At 42.0% G+C, this 26,564-nt stretch overlaps 1 protein-coding gene and 1 long non-coding RNA gene across 2 annotated transcripts in view; one reads left to right on the top strand and one right to left on the bottom strand.

The window, feature by feature from the left end:
* The window catches only part of LOC105507126, a 276,554-nt gene that overhangs the window by 28,640 nt on the left and 221,350 nt on the right, over positions 1–26,564 (top strand). The window lies entirely within an intron of this gene.
* Positions 1–26,564, bottom strand: part of RFX4 (regulatory factor X, 4 (influences HLA class II expression)) — a 163,198-nt gene that overhangs the window by 17,328 nt on the left and 119,306 nt on the right. The window contains exons 10-14 of the mRNA XM_011937009.1: positions 26,326–26,470; positions 22,042–22,136; positions 21,214–21,331; positions 9,482–9,601; positions 8,645–8,815 (exon numbers count right to left, since the gene is read on the bottom strand). Coding sequence (XP_011792399.1) covers positions 8,645–8,815; positions 9,482–9,601; positions 21,214–21,331; positions 22,042–22,136; positions 26,326–26,470 — 649 coding nt within the window. The remainder of the gene's footprint in view (positions 1–8,644; positions 8,816–9,481; positions 9,602–21,213; positions 21,332–22,041; positions 22,137–26,325; positions 26,471–26,564) is intronic.

The following is a 26,564-nucleotide window of genomic DNA, read 5'->3' as shown; positions in this document are numbered from 1 at the left end:
TATTTTATTTATCTGTATTTTTCTGTAATGAATGTGTATTGCCTCTGTAAAAAGAAAAATATTAATACATTAAACAAAGTTTAGAATTGGACATGGAATCGGAGAGGGTGGGCAGTTTGGGAGAACAATGAACCAGCCCCAACAAGCGAGTAATTAACCCTTGAAGCCTCTGGGACCTCAGGCGAGCACAGTGAGGTCAGTGGATATTTAAATGGGACAGCCAAGGAAACCAAAGAATTTTTTTTTCCAAGCAGTGGGAAGAAGTCATGATAATAGCCATCACCTGAGAGAATACAACAGAAGTTACTTTTGTGTGAGCCCCTGGAGCACAGCAACTGTTCCTTATTCATCTCTGTATCCCCAACAGAGGGTGTGCCAAATAGTAGGTGTTCAGTAAATTTTCTTCCCATTGAATTTGTTGTTGAAGGAGTAAATGCTGCTAGAAATAGACGTTATCAAACAAAAAGCTAGTGGAACTCTTGGAAAAATGGGCTCCTGTGGTCTGGGGAACAAAACCCCTAAATGGCCATGTGCCAGCAATCTAACACAACCACTCAGGCAGGCTTAAGCAGATTAACACCTACTGGCTTGGGTGAGAAACCCTTTTTGCCTGGGGAGCAGAAAAGAACACCCCTTGAATTCCCTTTCCTACCAGTGAGACCTCCAGTGAGAATTGCTACTGCTTCTTTTTTAAGGAAGCTAATAAAAGAAAATCTGTGCAGCTTACAGTTTGTGCTTAGTTTTTAAGACAAGTCTACTGCTTTTTATTTGTCGGTAAAACAATAGTAAATCTTCCCTATTTGTTCAATTCCTATATTTTTCTCTTATTCTCCCCTCCCCTCCTCACATTTCTATTTATTTAAAGGTCTGAGGATAGCGGTGGAAATCCCTGATATTTGAGAATCCTGTAAAGATCCCAAGAGAAGCAGTTGTTGGTCACCTTACAGTATTGAAACTGCTACAGGGAAACATTTTCTTCCCCTCCCATCCCCAACAAAACACTCTTCTTCCCCAAGGTTGCTTTGTTTTGGAACGGGTTTTAAGCACAGGACAGGAAGGGTGTTCGGAATATAATAGACAGTCAGTAATGATTTGTCAAATAAATGAATTAATGATCATCTAACATAAACCAGATCTCATGCTCATTTCCTTTTATACATTGACCCATTCAGTCTTCACAACACCCTTTTGAGGTAGGTAGTATTACCTCCTTTTTCAGGTGAGAAAATTGAGGCCCAAGAGGTTAAATGACTTGCTCAGGTAAGTGGCAGAGTTGGGATTTGAATGCGGGTCTGCCCAACCCCAAACCCTTTCCATAGCAGTGTTTCTTACACTTGAATGTGTATTTGAATCTTTGGAGATCTTGTTAAAAATGCAGATTCTGATTCAGTAGGTTGGGAGTGAGGCCTTTATATCAGATTTCTAAATGATGACAATGTGGTTGGTTGGTGAACCACACTTTGAGTAACAAAGCTCTATAACATACTGCCTCGTGTCACACATCCTGTATGTTAAGGGACATTAAAAATCCAAGTTAGCTAGGCGCAGTGTCTCATGCCTATAATCCCAGCACTTTGGGAGCCTGAGGTGAGCTGGTTTCTTGAGCCCAGAAGTTTGAGACCAGCCTGGGCAACATGGTAAAACCCTGTTTCTACAGAAAATACAAAAGCTGGATGTGATGGTGTGTGCTTGTAGTCTCAGCTATTTGGGAAGCTGAGGTGGTAGGATCCCTTAAGCTCAGGAGGTAGAGGCTGCAGTGAGCTGTGCTCACACCACTACACTCCAGGCTTGGCAACAGAGTAAGACCCTGTTTCAAAAGCAACAACAACAACAAAAAACCCAGAAGCTTTGAGATTCTGCTACAGACTTGTGAAAATTTAGAGTGCTTCCCAAGCTACCTGGTTGTACCCTTTTTTTCAGATCTTGGACTGAATCCTTTAACTCAGGGGTCACCAACCCCAGGGCCAGTACCGGTCCATGGCCTGTTAGGAACTGGGCCGCACAAGAGGTGAGTGGTGGGCAAGCAAGCGTTACTGCCTGAGCTCTGCCTCCTATCAGATCAGAAGCAGCATTCGATTGTCATAGGAGTGTGAACCCTCTCAACTGCACATGCAAGGGATCTAGGTTGCACGCTCCTTATGAGAGTCTAATGCCTGGTGATCTGAGGTGGAACAGTTTCATCCTGAAACCATCGCCCCCACCACTTCCCCGGTCCATAGAAAAATTGTCTTCCACAAAACTGGTGCCAAAAAGGTTGGGGACCACAGTTTTAACCTTTTCCTTAGGAGGATTCTGTGAACCATCACAGATGTTGCTCAAGTTTTAAGCTAACCTATACCTTTTGTTTGTAAGCTCGTTTAAGTGTGTCAAGATTCTAGAGCTGCCCTGCCCTATCCTATAGCCACTTGTGGCTGTTGAAATTTAAATGAATTAAAACTAAATACGACTAAAAATTCAGTTTCTTCGTTCCACTAGCCACATTTGAAGTGCTTAGTAGCCACAGGTGGCTAATGGCTACTGTTTTGGATAGCTAAGATAGAAATAATTTCCATCTCATCACAGAAATTTCTATTTGGACAATGTTGCTTAGCAGTATTTGCTATTAAACAAGCATTTCCTGTAATCTTCATGACTGAGACAGGGAAAGAAGACTATATATTGATATTTACGTATATCTCTATGTATGTCATTGGCTATCATCTTTTTTTTTTTTTTTTTTTGAGCCAGAGTCTCACTCTGTCACATAGGCTAGAGTGCCAGGGGCACGATCTTGGCTCACTGCAACCTCCGTCATTGGTTATCATCTATCCTTAAGACAGCTGTGTTTAAAGAGACCCACCTATTGAAGCTGGAAACCTCATCTGTTTGAGTTACACTTTACCAATAGTTCTGTGGTCAAAATCTGATTGACAGAACCGACCAGGGGCAGCAAATGAATCAGTTCCTTCTTATGTTGCTGCATAATCTAGCCTCTGCCTAGCTCTGCAACTTCCTCTCCTGCCACTGTCTTCCTTATTTGTTATATACATTTGTCAGTTCCCACTACGCCAAGCTCTTTGCTGCCTGAGGCCTGTGCACATGCTTTTCCCCATCGCATAGAAAGTTGTTTTTCCCTCCCCAACCTCTATGTAGCTGGCTCCTTGTAAAACTTCAGGTCTCAGATAAATGTCACCTCATCAGAGAGGCATTCTCTGACCACCAACTAAGATGGGTCCCCACTTTATACTTTTTTCTTTTTTTTCTTTTTTTTTTGAGATGGAGTCTCGCTCTGTCGCCCAGGCTGGAGTGCTGTGGCCGGATCTCAGCTCACTGCAAGCTCCGCCTCCCGGGTTCATGCCATTCTCCTGCCTCAGCCTCCCGGGTAGCTGGGACTACAGGCGCCGCCACCTCGCCCAGCTAGTTTTTTGTATTTTTTAGTAGAGACGGGGTTTCACCGTGTTAGCCAGGATGGTCTCGATCTCCTGACCTCGTGATCCGCCCGTCTCGGCCTCCCAAAGTGCTGGGATTACAGGCTTGAGCCACCGCGCCTGGCCTCCACTTTATACTTTTTCATAGCACACTAATATTTTTACACATAACACTTTGACCATTTGAAATTGCACCTTTACCTGGCAGTTTACTTCTGTATTGACTCTTACCCACTAGAATGTAAGTACCATGCAGGCAGTGACTATGACTCCTTTTTTTCACTTCTGTACTCCCAGGACTTTGTACAAATTAGACACGAAATATATATTTGTTGAATGAATGAACAAATGAATGAATGAGGGAGCCCAAAGTCCCAGCAGCAAGCTAAGGTTTGATTTTGTGATCCAAAAAAAAAAAAAGAGTCGATTAAACAATCTATTTTCAATCCCAGCTTATTTTTCATGATTCCATTACTTTAAGGAAAAAGCAGCAGCAGGGACAAAAGAAGGAGGAATTCACTAGCAGTGACAACTCTGAGGTCCTGTAAATGAGTCATCGCAGACTCTGTGACAGAGCTGAAGTGTCCATCTTATCCCACTTGGTTTAGCTGCCCTCAGAATAACTGGGCTTTTGTTATTTGGAAAGACTTAGGGTCGGTTATCTTTGTTACATCCTCAACTGATGTAGAGAAAATGCAGCTGGGCAGGCCAGATGTTCTACAGTTAGGGCCATTTATGAGGAATTCGCTTTTATTTCATTAAGTATCCTAGTATCTCAGTGATTTAATTTGCTGGTTTTGTGTTGCAGGGAACCCATGGTGGGAAGTTGAAAACATGAGTTTAATAGTTAACTTTTATTGTCATTGCTGAAGGAGGGAATACTTAAAATGACATCATAAACGAGGTTTTAGAACCCTTTGGTGGCCTGATGGGACAGGGTAGGAGCTTAACGTTTTTCTTTAGATGACATGAAAGAATTGCAGCCCAATGTCATGTTAAATAGACTGATCAGTTTGGCGCTGTCTGCCATGCTTCCGAGAAGGAAAGGAGCCAGTTTTCCTTAAAGAAAGTTAAGGTTTCTAAACTTTGCCAGGTCATGAGGGAGGGTAGCAAGCCTACAAATTTGGGGGAGAAAGTGAACAGACAGGCTAGATTTTACCTTGCAGAAATCTGTTGGAATGGAATCCTTTAACCAGCCTCTTATCATGACATTGCCGCAAACCCAACCAAAATTGGCCATATATCAGGTTTAATTTTAGGTAGCCGAAATTTATTTCATTTCCCTTTCTTTCCCCATTAAAAAAATCAATTAATAAGTACAATCTTAGTAAAATATATTTAGAAACATGGATATGGAACTAGACGTAGATACAGATAAGCAGAGTGACTGTTTTCCCAGTGAGTCATAACTCATTATCTGTACTACCTTGTATTCCCTAGTCCTTGTATCAGAGGATGCCAAAAGGTTATACGCAATGAATTAATTTTAGCTTTGTGCCACCAAGCACACATGATACTGTTCCTTTTTCACAGCGGAAAAATGGAGAAGTGTCCATCCAAAGTGGGACATTTGTTTGTTAAAGAGTCCCAGGTACTTGATTGGCCTTGATTCTCAACAAGTCAAACCTGGTAATATTTACATTGCCTGATCAGTGATAAGCTGGAAACCCAACAAAATAACTGGGTCACATAACATTTCACGTATTAATAAGATTTCAATAAAATTTTAAAGCTAACATTTGTTTCATTTAATTTTCCTCACCTTTCTTTCTTTCTTCCTGGTTTTGGTCCTTTTTATGAAATTGATTTTCCTCTATTTATTATAAACTGCTTCAAAACTTTTTGGAAAGTAGATGGGATATAAGTCAAGTGATAATTTTTAAATAGAAATAAAAATTAACTGGGCATGAAAACCATGTGCTGAGTTAACTTTTTTAAAAAAAGAAACATGGCAAATACATTTTATAAGATTTACATAATTGTTTTACAATTTACACTATTGTTCAATGAAAATTTGCACAAATTCCAAATTTAAGAAGCCTACCATAATAGATTTCCTAATATTTAGCTTTCTATCATGGGCAAATAATTTGTGCTTTATAATATAATATGCCTATACAATCATACATGTTATTAGGAAATTAGGTTTCTTTTCTCCAAGACCATGACCCACATTACATGCTCAGATCCAGTCTAATTTAGCAATGGAGTATTTCAAAAGTGGTACTTGAGAAAAATATCATACATAGTCTTATATAGGATGACATTTTTAATGCCCCCTGGAGATATCTGAGAACAAAGCTGGAATGTGCCAAAATCTTCAAAGCTTAAAATCATCTGAAGAGAACCTGTTTCACATTTGTATTTCTAAGAAGCTACTTTTATGGCTCTTGAACACATTGCATAGAAATATCTGAAGACATTTATGATATTCCTGTGGCCTTGTCTATCACACCTGCCATACTTTGAGGCCTCCACATTGCTTCGAAGAAAGCCAGGCACACTCACTAGCTGGATGAGAACTATGAGAAGATCCTAGACGTGTTTCCTTCACACTCTTCCCTCCCTTCCCTTATTCCCTTAGAGTGTGTCTCCTTATTTGAAATGTTGCTACACTTTGAGAAATATTTCATCCAAATGATTTCTGCTTCATAATGCAGAACTGTATTATTTGTATAATTTCCCTGTTCATTTCAGAAGTAAGGATGTTATCACTAGCAGACTCGTGTGTGTCTCCCTGGTAGTGACAGGGATATTTGGGTAAACGGCTCTTTCTTTAGGGAGAAAGGAGACTCAGGATGGTTGCCCAATAATCCCAGTCTTTGAGGAAACTCCTCAGACCTGCATGAAGAGCTGTGGACGGTACTTGAATTCTCTTTCCTTTTAATGTTCAGTGAACAAAGTCATTCTTTTCACTACACTTACTTTTTCTGAGCCTTCTAAGCAGGAGCTACAACAACCCACTATGGAAAGAAAATGGGAGGGAGGTGGGAGCCTGATCACATTCTTCCTCCTCAAAGCAGAAAACAAAATACAGTTTGAGGCGCATCTATATAAACAAATGTGGTGATCTCACATCTAAATTTCCACAGAAGAGGGCTCTCAAGCTGCGTACCCAAAGTGAAATCAAAGCTTGATCTAATGCCATTTATCAACAACCCAACTTTTCAATACTTAGAAGAATCCAATTTCCTTAGCTGTCCCTGACAGAGGGCCACTGAGTTTATTGGCTAGTACACAAGGCAGCAAGTCCTTCCAGTTTCTTAAGTATCCACTCAATCCCAGTGTCCAAATAGGTGTCGTTCCATAGAGAGGAAACTTTGGGGAAGGAATTAATCAAAAGTCTCCAGGATATATACTTTTAAGTTTCCTGAAAGTAACATGCTCTCTCTTGCCTCTACTTGGAATACCTTTTCTCCCCTCTCCTTCATGCTCCCATGATACTTTGACCCTTCTTCCAACCTAGCACTCCTCATACTATATTGTTACTGTCAGTTTGTTCATCAAGAACCTTAACCTCTAAACATAAACTCCCAGGGGGCAGGGACCACACTTCTATTGTTCACCATTGTATCTGTACCAATCTGAAAGTGTTTAGCACATACAAGGCACCTGAGAAATATTTTTTGGATAAATGGGTAGATACGTGAGTAAATGAGTGAATGATAAAAGACATCCTGAATGGAGCAATCTGACCCTATTTGCCCCCCCCCCCCGCAAAAACAACAACAACAACAAACACTTTAGTTCCAAGTCTATTCTGGAAACAGTCCTAAATAGAATTAGGATATAATTAAGTCCATGCTGTGAGCATCTGGAGGAAGAGTCTAACTTGGAGGGTGAGGGAAACATCAAAGGAGATGAGTAGAATTTTATCAGGCAGAGGGTGGAAGGAGGCTAGCCCAAGAAGAAAGAACAGTGTGAGAAGTGATTTGGAGAAAGAGAGCTCTTTAAGGCTTTTAGAGTGAGGCAGTGGGTTCTTTGCCCCAGCACTTTGAGGAGGCACAAGCTTCATGAAAATGAGACTTAGTGGGTAGAATGAGAGAGGACAGAGTGGAGTCTGGAGGCAGGGTATCAGCTTGAGAGTCACTGTGGATGTCCATGAGAGGTGGGGGTGGCCTGAACCAGAGGCACAAGTGGGATGGGAAGGAACAGATCAATCTCGATTAGTATTAGAACAACTGGACTTGGGAAGTGTGATGGAGAATGCCCACTGTCACCCCTACAGCTGTTCCCCCTTCCCTGCCTGGGTACATGCTATTCTACATTTCCCAGCCTCTCTTGCAGTTACATGAGGCCACGTGACTAAGTCCTCGCTGATGGAATATAAGTGGAAGTGACGTGTGCTACCTTCAGGCCAGGGCTTTTAAGAGAGTAGGTTTTCATCCTCCATGCCCTTTTTCCATTTCTGCCGGCTGGTTGCAGACTTGACAAAGCCCTCAGGCTGTGGTTCTTAACCTAGTGAGCATCAGAATCACCTGGAAGTTTGTTGAACAAGATTCCTGGGCCGTGCTCCTAGAGTTTCTGATTCACTGGGTCTGCAGCGGGACCAGATATGAGCATTTCTAATAAGTTTCCAAGAGCTACTGATACTGCTGGTCTTTGGATCACAATTTGGGAAACACTGCCCTGGGGTATGATGGAGTGTAATATTGAAGGAGCACGTGTTTCCAAATGGCTGCATTACAGAGAGCCTCCTTTATGACTGAATACCCTAGCAGTACTGTCTTCAAGCATGAAATAGATTTCTGTTTTGTGTATTTATGTTATATAGCGTTATAATCATTTCTGGCTTAGGTTTTGGATTGTATCATATGCTTAATTTACCAACTTGAAAACAGTAGCATACAGAATGTGTACCAATGAATAAATGAGTACCTGTACGTCATTCACAAATCCAGGGAGATACCTAGGTTTTGGCATTATCTTTTGGAGATTGTGGGGGAAGAATGTTTTTCCAGAAAGCTCTTTTTTTCTTTTTTTAGACAGGGTCTCACTCTATCACTGAAGCTAGAATGCAGTGGTGCGATCATGGCTCTTAGCAGCTTCAACCTGCTGGGCTCAAGCGATCCTCCTACCTCAGCCTCCCAAGTAGCTGGGACTATAGGTGTGAGCCAAGATGCCTGGCTAATTTTTAGTTTTTTGTGGAAATGAAGTCTCACTATGTTGTCCAGGCTGGCAGAAAGCCCTTTCTTCAAACGTTAACTCCCCAAAGTTTTTGAAGGACTTCCCATTACCTGTAGTGCTGAGGCCAGTGTACTCAGGGGATGGATTGCTACCAGGGGAAGAGGGAGGTGGCACTTCCACAGATGGGGCAGATTTTGCTGGAGAAAACGATGGCACTGGTGAAGGGGTTGGCGCAGTAGCCTCTGCAGCCTCTGTCAAGATGATCTCTTCTCGGACTTCTGCTGTGGATAGACACAGGGGAAGTTTTTAGAACCAAATGTAAAGGCAAGTGTCTCTAAGATACTTTAAAAAGTGAAATATTCTTCTAATCTGTGTGATGTCACTCTTGCTTAAAACTTTTCAATGGTTTCCCATCACCATCATGGCACTCAAGGCAATTTGCATATATACATATGCCCACTTTATTTAATTTGTTTGTTTATTTATGTACTTATTTTGAGATGGAGTCTTGCTCTGTCACCCACTCTGGAGTGCAGTGGCACAATCTGGGCTCACTGCAACCTCCGCCTCCTGGGTTCAAGCGATTCTTGTGCCTCAGCCTCCTGAGCAGCTGGGACTACAGGTGTGCACCACCACACCCAGCTAATTTTTTGTATTTTTAGTGGAGATGGGGTTTTGCCATATTGACTGGGCTGGTCTCGAACTCTGGCCTTAAGGGAGCTGCCCGCCCTGGCCTCCCAAAGTGCTGGGATTGCAGGTGTGAGCCACCATGCCCAGCCCACATGCCCACTTTAAAGAGGAAAAAGACACGATTGGTTTGATACCACTTGACCTGTTTACCATAACTAAATTCTTTGAGATACAGAGTTAAAGAAACATAAAGCGCAGAAGTAAGGATACAAATAACATTACTAAGTGGTGCAATTCCCAGGAAAATACTGGCTTACCAGTGCTTCCTTCTCCCTTCATGGCTCGCATGAGCTCATTGGCCCGCTCCTGACAGTGCAGAGATTCTAACAGGTAGAGCACGTAGTCATCAAACATTAAGTGAATTAGGTGAAAAGACCCTGGTGAAAAAAAGGATCAAACAGAAAGTAAGTCGTGCTGTCTCATGTAGGCCCCCTCTGTCTGGTCAGCTGCAAAAGTTACACAGTGTTCTAAATGGTCTGCTCAAGAGTCTAATTTTTCACTCACTTATGATCTCGTCATGGTCAGAGGTTGCATTTCTCAGCTGTATCCTCAGCTTAGCCTAGTGCTTGGCAAGGTAAGTGTCATTAACACTTTGTGGCAAGTGAATCTTTTCCTTGCTGATGTTATATTAGTATGACACCATCAAAAATGGCACCCACCGAGCCACCTCTGAGCTCTCACATACCTACTGGCCTCATCCTCCTGTGAGCACCCCTCACTCTGTTCAGCATTTATTAACACAGAATCTCTCACTTTTATCTCTTCCACCAGCGTATTATTCCCCCAACTGGACTTTAAGTATGCCCGTGGTGGGGACTTTGCCTTCTGTTGTTATCTACCAGTGTACCTGACATAATTCTAGGAGCAAATTTGAAAATTTAAATCTGCAACAAGTTATTTACTTATTCCCCTAAATGTTTTCAAGACCTCATTTAGCACGTGGTTCTTAGAAAAGGTAATTCACTGAAGATAGTTGGTCTTTTCAAGTGGCAGTCTTCGTTTTTCAATTTAGAGTAGATTATTTTGTAAAAGGGAATGTGAACAGTCATTTTTAAAGACTTTCCTATATGCCAGTCTCTGTGCTCAAAGTCTTATCTTCTCTAATTTAATAACTACAACCATGTTGTAAGGTGGGTATTTTTATTCCTATTTTGCAGGCCAAGCACTTATGCAAGATGACACGATTAATAGATAATACATTATTTCAAAACCAGCTTCTTTTTGCATGTCACGCTGCTATCATGCACAGTGGAATGGTGCACCTACGGTAGGAGCTCAATTAATGTCTACTGTAATCAAGGCCTCATGGATCCAGGGTCAGAGAGAGGGGCCAAGCCTTTATCTCCCATCCCATGTTTCCATGTCCCAATAGGACATCTCCATGTGGATATCCTGCAGTCCCTTTAAATGTCCAAAACTTTTCACCTCTCTCCAAGCAGACCAGTATACTGCTTGCTTTTTTCCCATTTCCTTCTAGTTTGCTTTTTTAGAGACTTTTTTTCTTTTTTGAGATGCAGTTTCACTCCCTTGCCTGGGCTGGAGTGCATTGGTGCTATCTTGACTCACTGCAGCCTCTGCCTCCCGGGTTCAAGCAATTTTCCTGCCTCAGCCTCCCTAGTAGCTGTGATGATAGGTACGGACCACCACGCTGGCTAAGTTTTGTATTTTTAGTAGAGCTGGGTTTCGCCGTGTTGGCCAGGCTGGTCTAAAACTCCTGACCTCAGGTGATCCACCTACCTCAGCCTCCCAAAGTGCTGGGATTACAGGCATGAGCCACTGCGCCCAGCCTTTTAGAGACTTTATGAAACACTCTGGCATTATTTTTTTTGTCATTCTATCTTCGTCATGATCATTACCACCACCATTATCATCATCATCACATCTACTGTTTATTGAGTGTTTACTCTGTCCCAAAAACTCTGCTAAGCATTGAATATGTGTTTCTTGCTTACAACAAACTGTGAGGTAGGTGGTATTATCCTCCCTTACCGATGAGGAAATGAGTCTCTTCATTAGTAATCAAGTAGGGATTTGCCTCAGTTTGGTCTGGCTCCATAATCTGTTCCCATTCCCCTGTAAGTCATTTAGTTCAGTATCTTCATAGCACAGATGGGAAAATAAGGCCGAGATGGCACAAGTGACTTGGCCCCTAGAGGGGCCACTTGAGTTGGGAACAAGGTCTCTCCAAGTCTCAGAAATAAGGTGATGGAGGCTAGTTGGGGGCTTTTGGAACACTCCTTGGTGAAATTTATTTATTTTCTCCTTAACTGCACCTGGCTTCTGTATACATCCACACCCTTCATCTCGGATCAGTTAATTCTTTTGGTCTAGAAAGGCTAGAGAGGAAAATCCCTGGCTTAACTGTAAGGCCACTAGATGCCCAGCAGGTCATGAACATGACTCTCTCTCTCTAGAACCTGCCACAAACTCCTGTCCTTGTTCCCACAGAGCTCAAGACCAAGGTCCACTGTCCTGCACCTCCTTCACATCCTTCTTCCATCTCCAGTACTATGTCAGTTTTTCAACCCCATTTGGAATTCAGCAAAGTCCAGGTTCTGCTCAGTCATTGTGAGATGCAGTCTCTAAAACTAAACTTTCCATCAGTTTCCCTGAATTGGGATCCTGTGAGCCACTGAGGAGGAACAGCACCGTGTGGGTAGTTATACGGGCTGTGGATTAAACTGCCCAGGTTGAGATCCTAGCTCTGCCACTTAGTATCTGAGACTTTAGATGAGTTCCTTTACCCTCCCTAATGCTTATAAATACTGGAAACAAAATCCGACATTTATTGACCGCTGACTCTGTGGCAGCCACTGTGTAAACCACCGGAGATTTGTTTTGGCATTGAATCCTCATCACAACCATGTGAGGTACGTTACACTTTCCTTTTACAAAGGAGGAAAGTGACTTAGCACAGTCTCTGTGCTAAGTCTTTGAGCACAGAGACTGGCATATAGGAAAGTCTCTAAAAAGGGAGTTAAAGTAGCTGTCTAATGTCACACAGTCATTAAGTGGCAGAACCAAGACTTGAACCCCGGACTGTCTTGACTCTGAGGTTGCTCTTCAATCATTATGCACTACAGCTCTCTAAAAGGACAGTAAAATGTACATTATAGAAGTACTAAAATGAGGGAAAGTATCTATTAGATGCTTAATAATTGGTAACTATTGTTATTATCGCTAAGGTCCCTTTTGCTACTATGTTCTAAGATCCCATGACACGACTGTTGTGTTCATAGAGTCAAAGAAGTCAAAAGATAGCATCAAATAAGGAAAGGGTCTCCAAAATGAAGAAATTATTTGCTGGGATGTTGATCTAAAGTCAACATGGATAGAAAGAGGGAAATGTACTATGAAATAATGAATTAGCATGGAAAGCTTAGATGATAAAAATCCAAGCTAGTTGTTTTAGGATGAACAAACATTTTCATTTTATTCCATCCTCCTGTTTTATAAGACAAGGAGACAAAGATCTGATGAGGTGAAGAAACTTGCCTAAGATTACTCTTAGAAAACATCAGAGCTGAACTTGGAAGGCGGTACTTTAGGGAAAGTGCGGATTTGACATGGGGCTTCAAGCTCTCTTCATTAATGCCTCTGATCAGTTACCGGTTAGTCTGTTAATTTTCCATTGTAAATTTTAATCCTTGAAACAACAAGAGTTTGTAGAGCTACTGCTACTTGCTCACCATTGTGCTAAGTGCTCTGAGTACGAAGGAGCCATAAAGCTCAGTCTCAGACTCCACAGAAGCTAAGTCTTCTTAGTAAGCAGAAATTAATCATTAAGATTATTGGGCAGTAAACAGTTCAGTGCCAGGGTGTCACAGCAATGAGGATAGTGCAAATCAATGAAGACAGGAAAAATGAAAAGGAAATACAGAAAGACTGATGAGAGAGACAGACATCAAAAACAAGAGGGGAGAGGCAGTTATAGCGAACATCCCGCTTTATTTATCTCCTTAGCATTTCTCACCATCTAAGTTAAATACTATATCCTATATTTAACTTAATTATTATTGCATGCCTCCTCCACTAGATTGTAAGCTCTGTCTTGCAGAGATTTTTCTGTCTTGACCAATGCTTTATACCCAGTGACTACGACAGTGCCAGGCACACAACAGAGACTCAGTGGATATGTGTTAGATGTATGAATCAAATAGACAAGCATTGACTACTTCCATATGCACTGTCTAAGTAAGCTCTTTTAACTTGTCAACAACACTGCAAAGAAGGTATTATCTTCAGTTAATACATGAGGAAATGAAGGCTCAGAGGGCTTGAATAACTTGCTTAAAGTCACAGAGCTAGGGAGCAGCAGAGCCTGTTACGGAAAAAGGCATTAGGATAGAGACAAAAGGAGATTTTACTTTGTTATTGTTATATGGTAATATAGTTAATTGCATTTGGTAGAATCAAAGCATTTCATTTTTCTTATGAAAAATATCCATCATAGAAAAATATAGAGAATTCTAAAATGAACACCAGTGTAATCACCACTAATTTTTGTTAGAATTATTTCCAGGTACCTTTTAGTTTCTGTTGCTATTATGAATTGTGTGTGTGTGTGTTTTAAGTTATATTTAAGTTATATAGTGAAATTAAGAATGCCAATTATTTTATAAAAACTGAATTCAGGGCCAGGTGTGGTGGCTCACGCCTGTAATCCCAGCACTTTGGGAGGCCATGGCGGGCAGATCACGAGGTCAGGAGTTTGAGACCAGTCTGGCCAACATGGTGAAAAGATACAAAAAATTAGCTGGCTGTGGTGGCGCACGCCTGTAATCCCAGCTACTTGGGAAGCTGAGGCAGGAGAATCACTTGAACCCAGGAGGCAGAGGTTGCAGTGAGCTGAGGTCATACCATTGCACTCCAGCCTGGGCGACAGGGCAAGACTCTGTCTCCAAAAAAAAAAACAAACTACATTCAGTAACTTGACTGAATTCTTATTGGTTCTATTAGTTTGTGGATTCTCTTTTGCCAGCAATCTTGACATCTATAAATAAAGACAATTTTGTGTTTTCCTTTCTAATTCTTGTGTTTCATTTTCTTTTTTTAATGCATTGGCTAAGACCTCCAGTACATATTTATCAGACGTCATATTAGAAGGCATTCCTGTCTTTTCATGATAGCAATGGGAAATTTTCTAACATTTTGCCATTCAGCGTGATGTTTGCTGCAGAATTCTAGATGCCCTTTAAGATATTAAATTCCCTTCTATTCCTAGTTTGCTAAAAGGTTTTTTTAAAACCATACTTGAGAGCTGAATATATTAAATGCTTTTTTTCTCTGTATCTATAATGATGATTATATGATTCTTCTCTTTTTATTAATATAGTATGTTAATTAGAAATTTTTCCTTTTAGGATTTTTGGCATAGTCTAATACTGATTTAAAAAATTTTGCCACTAACTTTGATCTGCTAGTGTTTTACTTAGAATTTTTTTCACCTATGAAAAAAATGTGTGTAGGCCGGGTATGGTGACTCACACTTGTAATACCAGCACTTTGGGAGGCTGAGGTAGGTGGATCACTTGAGGTCAGGAGTTCCTGACCAGCCTGGCCAACATGGTGAAACCCCATCTCTACTAAAAATACAAAAATTAGCTGGACATGGTGGTACACGCCTGTAATCCCAGCTGCTCAGGAGGCTGAGGCATGAGTATCGCTTGAACCTGAGAGGGGGAGGTTGCAGTGAGCCTACATTTCACCACTGAACTCCAACCTAGATAACAGAGTGAGACTTTGTCTCAAAAAAAAAAAAAAAAAGTGTGGTTAAGTCATAATTTTCTTTTCCTCTGCTTTTCTTGCCAGATTTTGATATTGAGATTATGTTAGCTTTGTAAAATGAGTTGTATATTTCTTTATTTTGAATATAATTTAAAAACTAAAAACTAATTTGTGTATTTGTTTTAAAAAGTTAAAAATAAGTTCTAGGTAAAAATATAACATGGAGTAATGAGAATCTTCAAGGAACAGTTAAAGCATGCTAAGGTCTTTGTCTTTTTTAGGAATACTAAGTAACTTTTGACTTCATTGGAGAAATTCATAGTTTGGATTTAATAAATGTTTAGCATATATGTTAATCAATTAAGGTATCATTACTAAAAGAATACAATCATTTCCTTATTTTGCAGGGGCAACCATTTTATTGAAGGAAATGAGGTTGGCAAAGCAGCACTAAGGACAATGAGATCAGACATCCTAGGCTGGACCAGGATGTCCTAAACTTTGCAGTCACTGAAAACAGATTTTCTTCTTTTTTTTTTTTTTTTTTTTTGGAGATGGAGTCTTGCTCTGTTGCCCAGACTGGAGTGCAGTGGCATGATCTCGGCTTACTGCAACCTCTGCCTCCTAGGATCAAGCAGTTCTCCTGCCTCAGCCTCCCAAGTAGCTGGGATTACAGTGCGTGCCACCATGCCTGGCTAATTTTTGTATTTTTAGTAGAGACAGGGTTTCACCATGTTGGTCAGGCTGGTCTTGAACTCCTGATCTCATGATCTGCCCGCCTCGGCCTCCCAAAGTGCTGGTACTACAGGCGTGAGCCACCTCGCCCGGCCTCTTCTTTTATTCTCTGAAATATTTATTTTCATGTTTATTTTCATAAGCTAAAGATTTTATATTTTTTATTACTTTTTTATAAGTTTAGTTAAACTATAAAAACATTTATGCCTGATGTGTGTTGAAGGAAGAGACTTACTCCTTTATTGTGATTATCATTTGGTCTTTATTTCTACCATCCTATTTTGTGCTTTCATTTACCATCCATTTTCTATGCTTCTTTTATCTTCTCAATTCTTCTTTAATGTTTTATCTCTTAAGTTTTCATATTCTTCCGTTTTCTTCTATAATCATGATTGTATTCTTTTAGTAATGATACCTTAATTTGTTAACATATATGCTAAGCATTTATTAAGTCCAAACTATAAATTTCTCCAACAAAGCCTAAAGTTACTTAGTATTCCTAAAGAAGACAAAGACCTTAGCATGCTTCAACTGTTCCTTGAAGATTCTCTTCTCATTACTCCGTGTTATATTTTTACCTAGAACTTATTTTTAACTTTTTAAAACACATATATAAATTAGTTTTTAGTTTTTAAATTACATTCAATAGTTAATTAAATATGTTTACATATTTTTACATTTCTCTCATCTTAAAACAGGGTCCCTAAATTCTTTGATGTGCCCTCCGTTAAGAACTGGGGTCTGTGCACCTCCTTGAGTCATGACAGGCTTGGGACTGCCTTTGACCAATAGAGTATGAGGGAAGTTACACTGTATCTAAGACTGGATCATAAAAGCAAAGTGACTTCACTTTTGGGGCACTTGCACGTGGAACCCCAAGCTGGCACATGATCCTGACTTGCAAAATCCATAAGCATAATAAAATGGTTGTCTTAAAGCCATTAAGCCTGGGTAATTTATTACACAGCAATGGCAACAATAACTAGAACATTATTGTTTCTTGTATTCTAGACCTCAGCTACGGCTTTATTTTTCTTCTTGCTGAAGTGCATCCTTTTTTTTTTTGAGATGGAGTCTCGCTCTGTCGCTCAGGCTGGAGTTCAATGGCATAACCTTGGCTCACTGCAACCTCTGCCTGCCTGAGTTCAAGTGATTCTCCTGCCTCAGCCTTCCGAGTAGCTGGGTTTATAGGCACCTGCCACCACACCCAGCTAATTTTTGCACTTTTAGTAGAGACGGGGTTTTGCCATGTTGGCCAGGCTGGTCTCAAACTTCTGACCTCAGGTAATCCACCTCCCAAAGTGCCAGGATTACAGGTGTGAGCCACCGTGCCCAGCCGAAATGCATCCTTTAATAGTTTTTTTTGTTGTTGTTTTTTTAAGTGAAGATCTGTGGGTGCCAAATTCTGTCTTTGTATAACTGATTATGTCTTTATTTTGCCCTCACTCTTCAATAATAGTTGACAGTTCTTTGTTCTCAACACTTAAAAGATATTACTCCATTGTCTTCTGGCATCTCTTACTACTTACGACAGTCTAATAATTATTCTTGTCTCTCATAGCTTTAAAATCTTTAATCTTAATCCACAGATATTTTTTAAAATATTAACAATATCATCAATGTGGATTAAATAAATGTTTCTAACTCTATTGTGGCATGCATCTGAGCCCAGAGTATTTGCCTTAATTGTGATAATCAAAAAGGAATGGGCTTTGTAGTCAGGGAGATTTGATTTTCAAACAGAATTCTGACATTTGCTGCATTGGTCTTATGCAAGGAAATTCTCCAAGCTCCCTTCTCACCTCTTTGGAAAAGTATCCATTATTACCTACATTGCAGAGTTAATGCAATAATTCAATGACAGTATGTGCTTCCAAAATATTTCTTTTTTTTTTTTTGAGGCGGAGTCTCGCTCTGTCACCCAGGCTGGAGTACTGTGGCCGGATCTCAGCTCACTGCAAGCTCCGCCTGCCGGGTTCACGCCATTCTCCTGCCTCAGCCTCCTGAGTAGCTGGGACTACAGGCGCCCGCCACCTCGCCCGGCTAGTTTTTTGTATTTTTTAGTAGAGACGGGGTTTCACTGTGTTAGCCAGGATGGTCTCGATCTCCTGACTCGTGATCCGCCCGTCTCGGCCTCCCAAAGTGCTGGGATTACAGGCTTGAGCCACCGCGCCCAGCCCCAAAATATTTCTTATAATAGTCATCATTATCTTGTCTTTGCTTCATTCTTATCTCCAATCTTAAGCAAATCCTTCAAGTTCTACCTCAGCTTCCTTGTCAGCCATATTGAGGGCAGTAATTCAGACCTCACAGGGTTGTGTGAGAAGTAATTGAGAAAATGTAATGTCTAAAGTATATTCGGCCCTCAATGAATGTTGCTGTGTTGTTATTATTAATTTTCTTTTACCCAAAGAAAGGTAAATGAGGTGGTGGCAGTGTAGCATGGCAGAAAAATCTCCAGCTTTAGCATGGGAACGATTGCGGGTTGAATTCAATCTGCCACTTCTCTGAGTCCACACGCAAGTCCTCTCTTCTCTGGGTTTTTACTTCCACTGCTGACTACAGGGAAAGCAATTCCTGTATCCTAGTGCTTGGTGGGGACCTGAATGACATTGCGAACATTCAGGTCCTGCAATTTAGCAGATTCTGCCTAAAAGGGAGCCAGGCCAGGCCATCTAAGCATAGAGAAGCAGTTGGGAAGGCTTGGTCATGGCTACTTGTTCTGGGAGCCGCTCCCTGACACATGCCCACATGGTCTCCCCAGCCCTGCCCAAGTGAGTGAGCTTTGATGCTAGTCAGACAACAGGTGTGTAAAAAAGTGAAACCGTGGAAGTGTTGTGCAAGTGTGCCATCAGTTGTGCCCACACCCAGGCTGCTTTTTAAACTGACTTATGCCGGAGTACTTCTGGGAACTATTATTACCTTCCAGATGTTCGTAACAGTGAAATAAGCAGGCATTTGGTGAAAACCCAGAATGAAAGGGTAAAGGCGCTAGCACCGACTTGAGATCTAGGTACTCTAGGAACTGAAATCAGATCAGTCTACTAAAAAGATGGTGTTTTTTTAAAAACAAAACTTTGATTTGCTCAGCTCCATTAGGACTAAAAGTTTGCCTGATAGCCTACCTTTGCTCACTAATTTTGCTAGAAACACTGCTTGCAGCAAAGAAAGAAAGTCTGGCTACTTTAGTTCACAGCATAGGTTCTTTCAGTGAAAAAGAATTAAGGAGAAGAGAGTGAAAAGGAATTAAGGAGAAGAAAGGAGTCAACTACCTTTGAAAGAGGCTGTTCTGGGAAGAGGTGATAGAGTCCCCTACGGGATCATTGTGATATTCCACCCGATCATTGTAATGGTCAGCCTGTTACGCTGACACACAAACCCTGTAGCCATTCACAGCAACAAGGACCATGTGGGAGTTATAAGATATATAGAGCTGGCCCCTGTGGCTGGGGGAGGGGACCAGGGAACAGAGGGCTCTTTTTCCTAATTAGCTGTTTTCATACAGGGAACACATGACCCAAACACAACCACCAACTGGGTCTTTGACATATACAGGCAGAAAGGGGGAGCTGGGCTTTTGTCTGCCACAAACTCTTTTAACTTGCCTGTCACCCCAAGCTGCAAAACTCAACAATGAGTCAGATGAGCTGGGCCGCCATTTCAGATAGTTTGCTAAATGGACTTGGAGACAGGTATTATTTCAACCCACTCAGGGTTGAAAAATACTGTAAAACTGAGACTGGGTTAATATCTCTTTTTTTCCTTTTCTAAGTGATTTGTGATCATCTTTTTTTGCCATTTGCCTGAGTTTCCAGTATATCTATCCCAAAATAGTGTGTGGTTCAAAAAGAAACACATGTCAAAGAACCATATTTCTTAGTAGTAAATTCAACCCATTCATAAAGCCTAATCATTCTCCTGTTCAAACTTTCTTTTTTACATTGACTGTTAACTCAGTAAGCACAGATGCATTTCAAAGAATATTGCAAGGGAATTACTTTTCCTGTCTAATGAAAGGCACCTGCTAGCATACGTGGTCAGTTTAAAAATCAGCAAATTGAAGAATAAAGGATAAAGCATGGAGAGGATGCTCACTGTGTGGATGTGGATATGTATGTATTTGTGTGTCATATTGTTGATTCTCTGACTTGGAAGCACTGAAAAAAATCTCAAATATTTTCCAACAGTTCACTTAAGGGAAAACAGTTCTGCATGAATGATTTCTCCAGAGCTAGAGGTAACATGTGCTAACACTAACTGTGCTGCACTGGAAGTCATCAAAATGCCATGCCTGATGCCACTGCCCAGGTAGCAGTCAGCGGACCATTTCCATATACAGCTCAAGGAGAATTTTCATCTGTAGCCATGGTGCAGGCAGGTTCAGAGAACTCTCCAATGCTGAGATTAAAGAAATCCACAACAAAACGCTTCTCCAAGTGGGTAAACACAGTCTTTCATGGACAGGGCTGTTTAGAAAAAATACTGCCTTCTTTGTTTTCCCACATATTTACTTCGTTGTATAGCACAACTGGAAAATGGTGACAAGACCATAAAAAGCTAGATGGAAAAGTGTCAAATTAAACCCACAGCAAAACCCAGAGCTGATTGGCTTAATTGGAGATAATGAGAAACAAAACCACAACCCTTACTTGCAAAGCAAAATAGAGAACTGAAGCAATTACCCAGAAAATTTACCAATGCCCCTTTGCTGAAATGCCTAGAAAATTGAAACCAAAATGTTTTGGGATTTCAGATGTCTGGATAATGCCCAAAAGTCCCATCTCACTTTGCCAGTGATGATCTGGACTCGGTACACATTCCTTTCTTTCTGGTGAAAAGTAGAAAACTGTCCTACAATGTAGCGTAACATTCACCCCGATTCAGTAATCAGGTTGCTGCCCGAAGAGACTATTATCAGTACCTTTGGGCAGAGAGTTCAAGGCGTGTTTTACTAGAAAGCAGCAGATGAAGACTTGAGGTGGGGATGTCTCCTATCTCCTGGAGGTGAGGAAGACTTAAAGGGTCAGTGAAACAAAAGGGAAAGTGAATGCAAATGACCTCTTTTAGGGATTATACTAGAGTACAATTTTAAGTAAAACTTAAGGTCATCTGCCCACAGCTAGAGTATGGTCAGTCAAGCCATTTGCAAGTGTTCAAACTCAGAGGTTTCTTCACATGCTCAGTCTTGGGAAGTGCACAAATATGGGATTCTATGAAATCATGCTGTGGAAGCAGCAATCACTGGGGACATCTAGGCATGGGGAGCACAGCCACTGCAATTTATTCCTCTTTAAGCTCAGATAGTACTATCTGTGGACAAAACCACTCATTTTCAGATTGATACTCCACCTTTAGCATGTAACGCCATCTCTCTCTCTGAAAGTCCTAACAATGTCATGTCTCCCCAGAACAGATGTGTTTCAGAGTGAAGACGTTGCAGAAACAGCAAGTTAGGCTGTGGTAGACTCAATGCACGGAGCCCAGAGAAAAAGGTGTTTGGAGATGGGGAGGGCTGGGGTGGCTTTACCGAAGCTGGGGGCGCTGTGCAGGGTCATATCCCGGATCACCCTCGTGCCAAAACAGGACCACATCAAGAGGAACTGCTGGGCCACCTTCTTCAAGGACCCTTGTCTCTTGGCAGCCACCTACAAGAAAGTGAATGGCTTTAATAGTGGTCGACTTGACCTTTCATTTATTACTGTCTCTTTGAAAAATAAGGCCAGTTGCAGTGGCTCACGCCTGTAATCCCAGCACTTTGGGAGGCTGAGATTGGCGGATGATCGCTTGAGCCTAGGAGTTTGAGACCAGCCTGGGCAACATGGCAAAACTCCATCTCTACAAAAAATACAAAAATTAGCTGGGAATGGTGGCACACCCCTGTAGTCCCAGCTACTCAGGAGGCTGAGGTGGGAGGATCACATGAGCCTGGGGAGGTCAAGGCTGCAGTGAGCTAACTGCACTCCAGCCTGGGCAACAAAGTGAGACCCTGTCTCAAAAATAAATAAATAAATACATACATACATACATACAGAAAAATGACAGGAAGGCTTATGGTCTTCAAAGTCATTGCTATGGAGCAATGGTTTTTGTTTTGTTTGTAGCAGCAAAAATACTTTAAAAAAATGAAATCTTATGCCAAGACTCAGTGTATACTGCAGATAAAAGAGATGCTGACCTGGTTGAATCGGGGATGGAAGACTCAAGAGTCCTGCCTTGTGCCCCCTTCACCTCCTGGGGCCTCTCCTCAAAACCCTGTTCAGACAGCTCACCATGGGGCTTTGTGTTAGCCAAGTTCACAGTAGGCGGTGGTGGGCTGCAGAACCCAAGGCTGCCCCCTCAGCGCTGGTTTACCAACCTTCACAACACAGCGGTCAACCATGGTATCCAGCCACTCAATGTAGGACTCGATGGGAGACTGCTCCTCCAAGAGGTGGTCAAACTCCTGATATACTGTCAAACAAAGGAGAACCCCACATGCATCACTGCGGTTGTATTTAATAAGAGCTATGTCTTAAAAGAACAGGGGAACAAAACTTTGAATAAAGTAAAACTTTAAATAAATAAAACTCCAAGGTCTTAGCAGAGCATTCAAGACTTTATAAAACATGCCCCAACTTACCTCTTTCCAAGATCATCTTCCATGCCTGTGAACACATTAAACTGTGGCTATCCCATATTGCTTGCCATTCCCCCAACAAGCTCTGCTTTTTTCATAGCCTTAGTCCTGTTTTTTCAGGCCATTCCCACTACTTGGTTCCTTATGGCCCAGCTGAAACGGCCCTGGTATGAAATCCCTTTAACCTTCCGTGCCCCTTGCCAGCAGAACTGATCACCCCTCCTTTGCACTCACATAGCACTTTAGTATCGGTTTTCTACCTTTATTACATGACTAATGGCACTGGCATAATTGGATGGGCATGTGTGTCTCCCTGCTAGTTCTTCATCTGGTATCTTTATTAGCTGGTGCATTATCTGTGACATAGTTGTTACCCAACAAATTCTTGCTTGAATTAATGGGTGAAGCATTGCTGCTCTCTTGCTCTCTGTCCAGGGTGGGGCACATTTGATAATTCAAATGTTTCTGGACCACAACTATATCAGGCAGGTAGCTTAAGCAGCCTCTCTGTGTGGCATGTAGTAGGTGCTTAATAGATATTTGTTGAGTAAGTGCAACAGTCTCTCTGCTGCTCATTTTCCTCATTGGAGAGATAATCCTACCACTTTACAACCTGTCTTCATCTTAATTCAGATAACTGAATCTGGAAGTGCTTTTTAATCAATGAAGTGCTCTAGAAAATAGAAACATGGCTCTGGTGATCTCTAGTTTGAAGCATCTGTTTTCATCACATTTTTGTGTTCCTGTATGCAGAGATCAGTAAATCAAACCACAATTCAAGATCCATACGTTTCTTTCATTTTCACTTGAGCAGTTTTTGTTCTCTCATTTTAAAGGACTGGCCACTTTGCTCTATTTTACTTAGTAGATGCTTGCTACAAGAAGTAAGATTCTGAGACCAGAGGGTCAGAGCACTAGAATGCTCAAATGTTTGTTGACTGAATGGATGCACAACCCAAGGAGGTAGGTACCATTATTATCCTCCATTTTACAAGTGAAGAAACAGACAAAGAAAGATGAGTAATTTTCCAAAGGTTGTTCTTTCACAGCTAGTGAATTGCAGAGACAAGATTCAATCACAGCCTGACTCAAGGGCTTGCCTCCTAACCACTTCACTATGCTAATATTAGACTGTGTACCAAGCAGGTGGCACAGATAGTCTCATTTAATCCTTTCACATTAGTCCCGTTTTACAGAAATGGAAACCAAGGTCACAGTACACTGGAGCCAAGGTTTGAATCAAGGTCTTTTGGGCATCCCAGCCCCATGCTGTGTAAAGCTGTGGTTTCTTGGGCATCCCAGCCCCATGCTGTGTAAAAGCTGTGTAAGAGCAAGGTTTGAACCAAGGTCTGTTGGGCATCCCAGCCCCGGGGATCCTAGTCAATGGAACGTGGACATGGGGCTGGGATGCCCAACAGACCTTGGGCAGTTACAATGATAACTCATTCTAATCAGCTTGCTTAAGTACTAATGTGCACTTTTAAAATCTAAGGTAAGCTGAGCATTGCTGGCCGAGATCTGTATCACAGAGGTGATGGTAACCCCCACCCCAAGCAAGAGTTTGCAGATTTGTCAGCTGGCTGTGAGGAAAGAAGAGCACTGCACACTGTTGTCCCAACCCTGCTCAAGATGACCTTTGGTCCAACTCCATGTGTGTTCAGGGACTTCCCAGCTGTCTGCTTGGGAGGTACAGGGTTGACACACATGTGCTGGACTGCCTTGAGGCTTGGTACCCTACCTCAATTCCCCCTTCACAGCACTGCATTACATGGTACTGTTCTCTTTGGTAAGATGCAACACATCTGTAAATACATGTTTGAGGTCTGATTTACCATTAACTGTAAACTCCATGTTGGGAAAGGTTGTGTCCATCTTATTCGCTGCCCTCTGGCCAGCATCTAATACAGTACCTGACTTAGGACAGGCATTCAGTAAGGACTAGCTGGGTTGAACTGAACCACAGCATTTATGTCCCCAGCAGAAGAATGCAGTCACAGCTTTAAAGGGCACCATTCTGCCCTGGACCTAAGGAAACTTGAAGAGAAAGCCACAGAAGGTTCCTTCTTGAGAGAGGCAGCAGTGACCTCCATGGTGCTCCAGCAAAGGCTCAGAGGCTGGTCCCTTAACCAAGCAATGCTGACTGTATTTTTCCCCATGAGTCTGGTTCACATTTTCCTCCCTCATGAAAGGTGCTGAGGCGGGCAGAGAACTGAGTCTAACACTGCTAGGAAGATTCGCAGAGCTAAGAACTAGGTTCACTCTGGGTTTCCACTCATCTCTTTGGTATTCCATGAACCTTGCTGGACACCTGCTCTGTGCCTGGCCCACTGGGTGTTCCTAGGGACACAATGATCAGAGGTACCCCCAGTGCTATTAGGGTATGCAGGGCCATGCTTTCTGTTGACGTTCCATCCGGGGGACAGGAAAAAGCAGAACAGGAAGCATGATTGTAAACACTTGGAAAGATCCTGGAACCTCTGAAACTCACCCACATTTCCCTTTTTTTTTTCTTTTTTTTTTTTTGTCTCCTCTGCACATGAATACATGAGCAGCACTAAGGCCTGGTGGTGAAGCTGAGACTAGATGTGAGACCAGACTTGGGTTCAGCTCTATTACTTACTGGCTGCGTGACCTTGAGTTAGGTTCACCAACTCTCTAAGCCTGAGTTTTCTGATCTGTAAAGTGGGGGTGATAAGAGTGTCTTCCTCATGGGCTTGATGTGGAGATTCAATGGGACCATGCATGTGTTGGATCTGACACAGGAGCTGGCTTAGAGCAGGCAGTCAATAAGCTAAATTATTATTTTAGTGATGATCTCTAAAATTCTTAACAGGGGAAAAGTGGGCTGGGGGCAGCTGTGAAGGAAGAAGTAACAGCCTGAGTGAGCTTTGGGCTAAGTCAGGAAAGAAGTCCTGGGGAAGGTCCACATGTTCAGACATTTCAACTATTCCATTTGCTTTTGAAAAGGGCTTATTGGAAAAGAGATCTCTAATAAAACCCTCTTAGGGAACTTTATTTGTTTAAAGGCACCTCAAGTTTAAACTGGGTAGCTGAATGAAGAGTTTCCTCAAGACAGCAGTGCAGAAGGCATATACTAAGAAATCTGAAGGGGCTTGGGGCTTTCAGAAAGACCCCTCTTGGTGGGGCAGCCTCTCTGCAGCTCCCCAGGCAGTGTCACTTTTGGGATCCTGGGCCTCACCACCCCATTGAGAACATGGGAGTGCATGCTCTCAACACCTTTCTGAGACCTGATGGGAGGAGTGTCCCCTCACGTTTCCTGACCTCATGTTCTCTAATTATGGAGGTAGCCTGTAGACACCGATGGATCCAGGGTCATTGGGCTCAGGGGATGCCCTGGGCAGTCAGCTGGGATGGGCGTCTGAAGAACAGCAGGGATGTGCTAACAATGATGATGTTCTCGGGCCCTCTCATATTGCTTTAGTACTAAGAACAGACATCCTGCCTACATGGGGTTAATATTTGGAGCAGTATACCTGCAGTCTGCATGTTGGAAATCTTTGTTCGCTGGGACATGAACATATATTCACAGAAGTAAAACTTAAAACGCCATCCACCTGCTTCTCAAACATTTAACGTGATTGAAAGGTTCACCTGCCAATAGGTGGACTGACTCATGTGACCCTCAAATAAAAAATAGGCAACATATCCAGCTGACCCCAGACTGACATACACTGAGATAGGCAATAAGCTTTTGTTCTCATATTTAATGCCACCTCCATGGAACCAGGGCTGGCATTCAGGTCACACGTGGGGCCCTTTACATGACACTGTGTGCTGCCCAATTGCACCAGAACACTCTTTACCCAGCAGTGCTGACACATGTCCCCTTAAGTCAATTAGCCCTTCCTTCTGGACCGACTCATTTAAAAGGAACAATGAGGAAGAAGAGATGCTGGGAAGAAGGACAGGGTGGGGATGCCACTTCAGTATTCACTAAGATACTTTTTCTTTCTTTCTTTTAAAAACAAGAACAGGACAACAATCCCTGGTGGGACAGCTTACATTGGATGATGAGTTTCCGATGTTCATCGCGAGAGTCTTCCATGGTGTAAAGGGTTTGCTTGGTGATGCTGTTCAGGTCTACATTCCTCCAGTCTTCCAGCATTTGGAATGTGATGTCTGCACTGTGGATCACTGTTCGAGATGCCTATAATCCAATCAAGTCAACTCATTAGCTCATGGGTTGTTAAAACCCCTTCACTGTATTTCTTTTTATGCCTTGTTAATGCATCTGCTTATGG

The sequence above is a fragment of the Colobus angolensis genome, unplaced genomic scaffold, assembly GCF_000951035.1.
Source record: "Colobus angolensis palliatus isolate OR3802 unplaced genomic scaffold, Cang.pa_1.0 Scaffold10, whole genome shotgun sequence".
In the NCBI taxonomy this organism is placed as follows: Eukaryota; Metazoa; Chordata; class Mammalia; order Primates; family Cercopithecidae; genus Colobus; species Colobus angolensis.
The sequence above is the reverse complement of the archived record's forward strand: the minus strand, read 5'-3'. Positions and strand labels throughout refer to the sequence as shown.